This window comes from Pinus tabuliformis, chromosome 2_1 (genome assembly GCF_031772625.1).
Source record: "Pinus tabuliformis cultivar Carrire ecotype Pingquan chromosome 2_1, CPIR1, whole genome shotgun sequence".
In the NCBI taxonomy this organism is placed as follows: Eukaryota; Viridiplantae; Streptophyta; class Pinopsida; order Pinales; family Pinaceae; genus Pinus; species Pinus tabuliformis.
This window is the reverse complement of record NC_142299.1, coordinates 640535462-640546930: the sequence shown is the minus strand read 5'-3', so window position 1 is coordinate 640546930 and position 11469 is coordinate 640535462. Positions and strand designations below refer to the sequence as shown.

At 35.6% G+C, this 11469-nt stretch overlaps 1 protein-coding gene across 1 annotated transcript; it reads right to left on the bottom strand.

The window, feature by feature from the left end:
- Positions 1-284: 284 nt before the first annotated feature.
- On the bottom strand, positions 285-899 carry LOC149202182 (uncharacterized). The gene has a single exon (XM_089401509.1). The coding sequence runs from the start codon at positions 897-899 to the stop codon at positions 285-287; it is 615 nt and encodes a 204-aa protein (XP_089257635.1).
- Between the last annotated feature and the right edge of the window lie 10570 nt (positions 900-11469).

The window sequence follows — 11469 nt, the reverse complement described above, 5'->3', positions numbered from 1 at the left end:
AGAATTTCATGATAAGAATTGATGATTCAGGCAATGGATACTGGCCAGCGGACAACTCTGTCTCTGAAGATGATTCCATTTCTATTCAGCCAAATGGTCCAGCAGATGATCAGGGGGAGACAATGATGTTTCTGGTTCAAGGTCCCCTCCCTCCAGTGATTCCAAGCCTCCATAATGGTATTGTCGAGCCATCTGATAGTAATGGATAGAGAAGTAAGAACCTATGACCATATATCGATCACAATGGGGCAATGGATAAAGAGATGGTCATTTGTTTCCTCAGCCTAAAGACATAACACGCACCAGGAGGGGCCATGAAAGGATCTTTTCATTAGGTTGCTCCCAGTAGGTGTTTTGTTCCTTAAGATATTCCACATTAACAGTCTTGTGCGGGGAGGAGCTTTAAGCTTCCATAATGTCTGCCACCAATCTATGAGCACAGGTGGCATGTGGATGGCATAAATGATGGGATATCCTTCTTTGGGTGTGTATACACCATGTCCAGCATGTGCCCAAATAAGTTCATCATCACCCTCCTTGATGCAAACATGGGATTCTATCAGTGCGGTTATATAATCTGCCCATGCCTGGTGCCATTGTTCAGGGATGCCTAATATCTCAACCGATTTCCATGATTGAGAAAATATGGTAGTGTTCTCCATATCAGCAATATTAGCAAGCCTATGTATTTCACTGTGCTTAAGGAAAAGAATAAGGTCGGGGGGAAGACGGTACATGTTCCCACTACCTGTCCAGGGATCCATGCCTATACGCACTGATTGGCCATCTCTAATGCGCCATACAAGACCATTCCTGATGGTGGGCAGTGAATGTAGGACAACTCGCCAGATCGAAGATATGCCTGTTCTTTGCCATGAAGGGAGTTGAATCCAGTCCATAATTTGTAGGGGCCATATATATTTGTAGTGCACCACCTCGGTCCATAGACTATGTGAGGTAAGGATAAGCCATCCCATCTTGGAAGCTAGTGCATGAGCGAAAGTTGGAAGGTCTTTTAAACCCCAACCACCCCACTTCTTTGGGAGTGCAATGTGGCTCCATCCCACCCAAGCAAAAGGTTTACCTTCCATGTGTCCATTTCAAAGGAATCTGCATACAAATTTTTGCATATGTGAAAGAATTCCTTTAGGGATCCAAGCCAAAGACATCCAATACACTGGAGTAGCCTCCAGGACTGATTTGATGAGGACTAATCGACTTGCTCTTGATAAGAACCTATGGTTCCAGTTATGTAATCTCTTTTCAACCTTGGCCACAAGCCATATCCAATCCACAATTTTGTAACAATGGGGTTTGATTCGAAAACCAAGATATTTGAGCCCATCTTCCAGTTGTAGTCTTTGGAATGGAAATTTCTGTGTAGCAATCTGCATTTCCTATGGAGAGAAAGTTGAGAAGGTAATAGTGGATTTCATCCAGTTTGATTCCATACCTGTAGCAGCTGAAAAGAGCATCAAAATATCATGGAAAACAAAGGAATCTTGAATACTACCATTGAGAAGAATGAGCACATCGTCAACAAACAGGAGATGGGTAATAGTACATTGATCAGTTATCTTGAGACCTTGTAATCGCCCCTCCCTTCTGGCCTGTGAGATTAGTCGACTTAGTCCTTCCATTACCAGGAGAAAAAGGAGAGGGGATAGAGGGCATCCTTGTCTGAGTCCCCACTCAGCATGAAAAAAGTTGGAGGCTGAACCATTGATGAGTACACTGAAGGATACTGTGGTGATGCAACACATGATCCAATTAATGAAGGATAAGGGGAAGCCTAAATGAGTGAGGAGAATTCTTATGTATAGCCAGCTGACTCGATCAAAAGCCTTAGATAGATTGATCTTGAGGATGGCTCCTTTAATCTGTTTCATCTTAATGGAGTGGAGGGCCTCCTGAGTAGTGCCAACAACTTCATGGATTTGGCGATTATGTAAGAATGCAAATTTCTCAAGAAAGATGTGATTAGATAAAATGGGCTTAAAACTATTGGAAATAATATTGTAGAGGTAGTTGCATAGGGAAATAGGTCTAAAATCATTGAAATTGTTGGGGGGTCCACTTTAGGAATGAGTGCAATGAAAGTGGAGTTGATTGCCTCATACATGCGTCCAGTTAGCCTACATTCCTCCACAAATTTGAGGAGATCCTATCCAATGGTGTCAAAGAAGGCAATATAAAATTCAACAGACCACCCATTCAAACTCAAGCTCTTATCTTTTTTGAGCCATTTAAGTGTGACCTCCAGTTCCCCCATAGTGACAGGTTTGATAAGTTCTTCAGAATCCTCTTGGTCAACATAGCGAGGGAAAATCCCAGCAATTCGAACAATTTTTGCAATAGAAGCCCTAAGGTGGGCCAAATGATGAAAAGAGGAAGCAAATTGTCCATCCTCAGTGGGAATTTTCCAAATAGTGTTGTTGGCCCTTCTCCCCTTCGCATAATTATGAAAAAATTTGGTATTATCATCTCCAGCCTTTAACCATATAGCCCGACTCCTAAGGCGCCAAGTTTCCTCACGATCTTTGAGAATCTTGGATCTTTGAGTCTCTAGATCAGTGAGATTAGTTTTAGCTTCTTCAGATGTGAATCCTCTGCCCTGCTCATCCAGTAGATCAGCCAACATATCTTCAATGTTCCTAAGGGTCTGATCATCCTGATCTCTCTTATCCTTAGCCCATTTAATAGATAAACTCTTTATCTCGAGAAGGTTATGGCAAAATCCTTCTGATATGGATCTCCCCTGAGAAGGAGGGTGTGCTTGCCAGTAATCAATGACCATTTTGGTGTATTCAGGGTGCATCAACCAAGTAGAGTTGAATTTAAAAGGGGCCCTAGGCTTCGGAAAGGGACCAGACAATTCAAGGTAGATAGGAGAGTGATCAGAGATTCCACCAGATCCCACCCACTGTCGATAGTTAGTCATAGCACAAACCAGATGTTCCTTGATTAGAAATTGATCCAATCTCCTAGCCAGGGAAACTTCTCCCATTCTTCTGTTGCGCCAAGTGGGTTGTAACTTGTTCATGGGGATATCAATCAATTGGTACTGCTCTAGAAGTTGGGCCATGGTGTCCGATAGGGGATCTAGCTGTGCATTGCTTCCCCAAGATTCCCCAAATCTGATAGAAAAATTCAAGTCCCCACCTAGGATGAGGTTGTCTGAATTGACCAGGGATAAATTAAGAAGATGATTCCAAAATTCAGCTCTATTGAGACAAGGAGCATATACATTGATGATTCTGAAATCCATCCCTAGTTCTGAGGAGTAAATATCCATGCCAATAAAACCAGCTCCCCCCCAAGTAGAAATAATCTTAATAGAGCAAGGATTGATACCCATTGCAATGCCTCCAGATCTTCCAATGACATCATGTGCATGGAAGATCCAACCCAACTTCAGAGATTTCATAACAGAGATAATCTAGTCAGCCCTACCAAGGGTTTCTTGCAGATATATAATGTCGATGGGCTCAGAGTCCAATAATCTTCTGAGGGCTAGTTTTTTAGCAGGGCTAGCCAACCCTCTACAATTGAAGGAGAGCCATTTCATGATTGAGAATGGGGGAGGGTGTTCGATGCTCTAAGAACCCTGTCGAGTGTAGATTGTTGGCCCATAGCCACATCCACCCCTGCCTGGATGATAGCTTTGGAAATATAGGAATGCCTACCCCTGGAGATCTTGGTGGATTTGGGTGGTGAGATCAACCCGATCCCAACTTGTTCAGGGGGGTGAGACACCCGGGAGTGGAGGTTGTATGAGTGAGAGTGTCTAGAGGTGGCCGAGGGCTCCGGAATAGGAAGAGTATCCAAACCAGGGATAGAGGGTGGAGTGGTGGAGATTGATGGAGTGTGGAGTTCCAGAGGGCAGGAAATGGGGGATGATGAACAGGGAAAATTTTAAGAACCACCCTAAATTTATATGTATAATAAATGGGTGAATCCCCATGATACATAGGAAAAATGGGAGGCAATTTTATCAATAATATAATATGTATATATAATTTTTTTGGAAAATCTCTCACCAAATTATATTATCTTATAAAGTCATGGCGAATGTTTTGTTAAAGTATGAAACCATATATGATAATAGGAAAACATATTCATTAAACTGTAATATACTAACATACATGTTTGGAAAAAAGAAACATAATTTTATCTTCCTACAAACAACATTGCAAGTTTTAGTGACGGTGTTTGTCAAGGTTCTTACTGTACACTCTTTCATATCCTTCTATTAGTTTTGATAATATTCCACAACAAAGTTCTTATAGGTGTTGATCTTGACCACTAGTTCTATCAAGGTAGGAGAGATTAATCTTTTCCACTTTTGTCAAGCTATCAAATTTCTTTCTTATTCCATAGACTCCAATTCTGAGATTAAAAAAAAAAAAAACACACATCAAGTTTGTTTACCCCGACACGCCAATAAGTAGCATGGCCCAACTATATAATATAATAAAGTAGTAGGTATCCCAAAGGCCCGAAGGAGATCTAATGGTGTCAAAAGCCTTCCAATCAATATATAAATATATAAATGTAGATTTATTATTACTTTAATTGGAAATATTCAATTAAATAATAAAATTTAATTACATCTCTCCCAATCTAAATTGCTTATTAGCATAATTCACTACCTTTATATGTCTTGCATTTTTTAATAGCATTGTAACATGTGGATTGATTTCCCTTTTGGTGCACAATCTCCGCCTTTTAGGACAATATGTTGCAATGGCCCAACCCCTACAGATCATTACGCAAACTAAGAATAACAGAGAAGATGAAAGGTTGCCCCTACATATCATTAAGCAAACTAAGAATAACAGAGAAGATGAAAGGTTGTACAAACCAGCATATTTTTCAAACAACTAATCCAACATCAGTACCTTAACCTTTTCATGAAGATATCATATTGAGAACGTACGAAAAATGGTGGGAAATCTGGGCAACGACTATCTCTCTTCTACGAGGGTGATGTGGAAAGAGCAATAAGATTTCACTGTTTTGTTTTTTTTTGTTAAATCAGAAAAACCAATATTAATGGAGATATTGGTATTTTTTACTAAATTTTGTGAAGTGACTAAATGTAGCTTTAACCATTCACCTTAAGATGTTTTTCACAATATAATTTCCTAAGTCTATTTAATATCTTCATTATCATAAAAACCAACCTATATCCATCTTAACTCCACATCTACCACTCTTAGAGGGATGAAATCTATTTATCCCTCTCAGCACTTGGTAGACCCAAAATTAAGATGGATCTAAGCTGATAGAATTTCCCCTTTAAATAGTCTATGCTCACATGAATACCATGGTATTACCATGGGTCAATAATTTCCCCTTTAAATAGTCTATGCTCACATGAATACCATGGTATTACCATGGGTCAATACCATGGGTTATCATAAACCTGGAGCTTAAAAACTATTATTAGTAATTTATAAAAATTAATAAAACTAATAGTTTATTTTTATTTTTTATTTTTTTAACCAAGTTAAAATGTTTAAGTGACATTAAATTACAAGATCCATTTTTACTCTTGATCTACCAAGCCGCGAGAGGGATCAAATATTTTTTCACTCTATGCTAGTTTGCATATCACGATATTTGATCCCTCTCTACGCTTAGTAGATCCAGAGTAAAGATGGATCTATCCTAGTTTAATTCACCCCTTTAAGTAGGCTACATTCCACGGGAATGCCATGGGTCAATACCATGTGCCATATTTTATTATTATTAATACTAATATTAGGGTTAATAATGTTTTTTTTTGCATGGTATTAATAATAATTTGGCCCATAGGCTTCACCTAAATATAATGCATTTTTTGAGTGTTCGTAAATATAAGGTGACTTATGGAGTAAAAATTTAAAAAAAAAAATGTTTTATTTATTTCCCATACCTCTCGTTTATTTATATTTTTATTAATTTACCATACCTCTTTTATAAATATGGTATTTGGCCCATAGGATTCACTTAAATAAGACCTCTTTTTTTGGGCTTCTTAAATAGAAAGAGGGTTATGGACTAATTATAAAAAGAGGTTTTATTTATTTACCATACCTCCACCTTATTTATATTTTTATTTGTTTACACCCTTGCATGTTCGTAAATATAAGGTGATTTATGGAGTAAATATAAGAAAATGTTTTATTTATTTACCATACCTCTCGTTTATTTATATTTTTATTAATTTACCATATCTCTTTTATAAATATGGTATTTGGCCCATAAGATTCACTTAAATAAAACTGCTATAGGGATAACAGAGGAGGGTGTCAGATGAGAAAATTATAGCGGCACAGAATCAAACGTAAGGGACGGAGGAATGCAAGTAGCGAGAAGATGGAGGGTAGCCAGAGAGAGGGGAGGGCAGTCAAGACTCGTCGAAGAAATTGAGAGATCGACAAATGAGATGTTGTGAGCGGAAGGGCTGGGATCGAAACGGGCGAATGACAAACCAGGTTGCAATGTAAAGGTCATTCCCAGAGGCCTAGAAACTGACATCTCCGGCGACGGCGAAGAAAATGAGAGATCGACGAACGAGATGTTGTGAGCAGAAGAGCTAACCCGGTTGCAACGTAAAGGTCGTTCCTAGAGGACTAGAAACTGACACCTCCGGCGAATTGCTAAGAATCGTCTACATGGACTCATAGGGGTTAGGATCTGCCATATAGTCGACCATGTCTTTGTCCTTATCCGACATGCTGCAGTCAAACCCGGAGACAGCGAGAAATGGGTAGTGGAGCCAAGTGACAGCGAAATGGGGATGGATGCCTAGCAGACCATGACGGTGAGGATGCTGATGCAGCAGAGGTAAGCGGTGTGGCGATAATGTTTGTAGTAGGGTTGTTGTACAAACCCTAACCGTGCTCCTTCAGGGTTTCGAACCTGCGCGCCATCCAGCTCCTATGAACCAACTAGTGGTTTATGATCTGTTCAAATTATCAAACAAAAAATGCATATGTTAATTAAACAAACAAAACAAAAATTATTTAAAAATTAAATATATTCTTCTTAATTTAGTTAAAAACAAAAAAAAACACTCCAAATATTAAATAAAAATAACAAAAACAAATTTAAAAATTTACATTTTTTTATTATTAAAAAACCCCTTAAAATTTAATTTTAAAATTTTAAAGGTAAAAAAAAAACAATTAAAAAAAAATTAATAAAATTGTGCCCAGGCACAATTTGTGTTTTTTTTTCTTCAATGAATGTAAATTTTTTTAAGGAATATATATATATATATATATATATATATATATATATATATATATATATATATATATATATATTTTGGGTATCCTGGAGGAACCCATAAACTTGCCAGACATGTACCTACTAGTAAACCTCTGAGGGTTTACGACTTGTCCTCCTTGCTGTAAATAGGTCACCTCAAGGGGATTTGAACCTGGGTTTGTGTTGTTTCAACAATTTCATAATTTTCAAATTAACAAATTGAAATGACCCCAAGACAAAAATAAATAAATAAATAAATAATTGAACACTGGTTTTTCCATTTCAAGGCTCTAAAAAATATGAATTTTCTTATTTTTTCTCCTAAAAATCCTACAAATATGAAAAAAAATTCTTCTTTTTTCCCTATAAAAATCTAAAAAAAAAATGATTTTTAATGTGGTTTTTCCCCTAAAATATGATATTAAAAAACATATTTGAAAAAAAAGAAAAACAGTTAAAAAAAATTATTTTTTGAGCATAAAAACCATAAAACAATAATTTTTTCCCAAATTCATCTTTAAATGGTCAAAATAGATGGAGAACTAACCTTTGAAATGCAAAAAAACTCTCATTGCAATGCAGCTCCTCTACAAAATCACTCAAAACTTTTTAACAAAACCAAAAAACTCAATGTGATGTGAGGAATAGAAACAATAAAAGTTATCATATAGTGAAGATTGTCATTCAAAACTTTTTAACATAACCAAAAAACTTAATGTGATGTGAGGAATAGAAATAATAAAAGTTATTATATAGTGAAGATTGTGGAAGTTGATCAATGACAACTCAAAACTTTTTAATGAAACCGAAAAACTTAATGTGATGTGAGGAATAGAAACAATAAAATTTATTATACATTGAAGATTGTGGAATTACTTTAGTGTTTCTTTAATATGGGATTAAAATTAAAATTCAGAAAAAATAATATATACTTAATATTATAGGTTTAGATTAACTTTTATTCAATGTGGGATAAAAAATAAATTATAAATTATAAAAATGAATTTAGTTACCTAGTTAATGTTAAATAATTTAAGTAAAAGAATTATTTTAATTTCGAAGGAATGTATTAAAGGAAAATTTATGCTGAAAATTTGAATAGAAAGTAGGGTCAAAATTTTCAAGACCAAAATTTTAGTAGAATGTTTTCAAATAAATTTTAGAGGAAAATTTTGGAGGGAAATATTTCAAACGAAAATTTTGGAGGGAAAAGTTTTGGCAAAATATTTTTGGGAGGAAAATTTGGAGGGAAAATTTTCGGCGAAATTTTTGGGGGGGGGGGAACTTTAGAGGGAAATTTTCAATCTCTAAGTTATAAATTATCATTTGGAGAGAGTTCATTTGTATCATTCAACATCTTTTGTTTGAAAGTCATGGATTCTTCTGGTAGTGAAGTTTCTCTTTCTGGAGCATCAACATCTTCATCACATAAATAATCTATTCATATTGATGAATATAATAGGAATTATTTCACAACGAACAGAGAATCAAATTTTCCACTTGGTCCTAATCCTGAGGATTATGAAAGCAACATTGATGAAGGGCAGGATAGAGAATTTCTTGTAAATAGAGAGTCAAATTTTCCACTTAGTCCTAATCCTAAGGATTATGAGAGAACCATTGGCAAAGGACGAGATGAAGAATTTCCAGTAAATAGAGAGTCATTTTTTCACTTAGTCCTAATCCTAAGGATTATGAGAGCACCACTGATGAAGGGAAGGGTGAAGAATTTCCCTTAAATAGAGAGTAAAAATTTCCACTTAGTCATAATCCTAAGAATTATGAGAGGACCACTAATGAAGGGGGGGGATGAAGAATTTCCAGTAAATAGAGAGTCAAATTTTCCACTTAGTCCTAATACTAAGGATTATGAGAGCATCACTGATGAAGGGGAGGGGGAGGATGAAGAATTTCTAGTAAATAGAGAGTCAAAGTTTCCACTTAGTCCAAATCCTAAGGATTATGATAGCACCACCGAAGAAGGGGAGGAGGAAGAAATTCCAGTAAATAGAGAGTTAAATTTTCCACTTAGTCCTAATCCTAAGGATTATGAAAGCACCACTAATGGATGAGAGGATGAAGAATTTTCTGCAAATGATAATTTTACTATGAATAGTGATGAAGGGGAGGATGAAGAATTTCCTGCAAATGATAATTTGACTATGAATAGAGAGCCAATATTTCCACTTATTCCTAATCCTAAGGATTATGAGAGCACGAGTGATGAAGGGGAGAGGATGAAGAATTTCTTGCAAATGATCATTTTAGAGGTACAGATGTGAATACTGTATTTTCTCTGAGTCAACATTTCAAAGGCATTCATGGTGATGATTAATTTCCTCCAAGAGAGGATTTCAAAAGCACAGATGAAGATGGTGAAGAATTTCGTTCGAGTCAGGATTTTAAGAGCACAAATTATGGTAGTGAAAATTTTCTTTCAAGTGAGAATGGTAATGAATATTTTCCAAGTGATGATGGTGATGAATTTCCTAACTATGTTCATAATGATCATAGTGAGGATAATATTCCTCTTGATGATGATGAAAATTCTTCTACAAAGGATAATGAAATGATGCAGATGTTGCAAGAAAATATTGTATCTAGGAGTAGGAGTAGACCTTTTCGTGTTGATCTAAGATATTCTAGTTATACAAGGGTTAGGACAAAATATCTCACAAGAAGAAGTTCTATCAGTGATCCGATTTCAAGTAAATGTTGTCAAAAGGATTGCTTGAAACATATGGATTTCAAGTTTGCACTGAAGAAAAGGAAGAGATATTTGTCGATGAATAAAAACATGCAAAATTCATATTTAGTGGGTTGCATGCAATCTACACTAGTAGGTTATGATTATCATATTGGGAATATATTTCTCTATAGAAAGGCTTTCAAAATGTTTATTTGCTATTGAAACTTTGTTGAATATTGATTTTTTCACCATTTGTCCTGAGGATGAAACACATTAGTTGGTTCAAAAGGTCAGCTAAATCTCTACAATGTGATTAATTTGAAACATGTTTGTTGAATTGGGAATTTTTCAAAAGGTAAAGGTTGGTTTCCTTCTTGTTGGCCACACTCATGACCATATTGGTCAAATGTTCAATATTTTTTCAATAACATTGAGGAGGAAGGATGTTGGGAGCCTGCCATCATTAATTAAATGTATTAAGAAATCATACATTCCAGAGCCTGTTTTTCATGTGTTGGAAGAAAATATTGACATGCGAAGGTTTATTCTGGGATCACATGGTGAGGATAAATGCATTAAAAAACTTAATGACATTAGCTTTCAACATCAATTTTGCATCAAAAAACTTTATGGGAAAAAACTTATATGGGGCAAGAAGTATTCAACTGTTGTAGAATGGGGGCCGTTATCAAGTTTAACATTTTTTAAGTTCATTCCAGATCTTCCAATATTTGCATCAAATATATTGTGATTAAAAAATATACTGATATCAAATATATTGTTGTTAAAAAGTATATTAAAATTAAAAAATCTATTAGAGATACATATGATTACTTTGATGTTGTTGATTTAGTTTGGTGGGAGTCTTTTTTCAATAATCAAAGTGATACCATTTCAAGATCAAGAAATGAAGATATACTTTTGAAGACTCCATTTATTTGGCCACAAAAAAAGCCAAGTGAACATGAGGAAAAAAACATTATTGAACAACAAAAATCTCAAGGTATTATAAATTATCCACAAGTAGAGGAAATATAAATGTATATTGGTTCTAGAAAATCGTATGCACAACATGAAGCCATGGAATACCTTTACAGGGGTTTTGTGTAGGATGTTAAGGAGGGTTGCATGATCGTAGTGTTAGAATATGGAGATCCACATGGTTATCCATTATGGGTTGGTTGCCAAGGTTGTAAAGGTAATTAAAGAAAATGAAGATGTTACAATTGTTGAAGTACATTGCTATGCCACAAATATCCATCCATTCAATGGTGTGTACAAGCTAGAGATGGTAGTTGATAAAACAATTGGCAAAAAGAGAAAAAAAAAGGTACAAATGTAAATCGTCCCTACACAAACCTCTTAAAATTGGAGGATGTTGACATACATGTTTATGACTTCAATTTAATAAAGAGAGGAACTCTTTGCTTCAGGACAATAGATATTTTGAAGAGGTTGCTACCAGAAGAAACAATGTTAAGATGGGAGTCTGTTGAACCGAGTCGTAGATCTAGAAGACT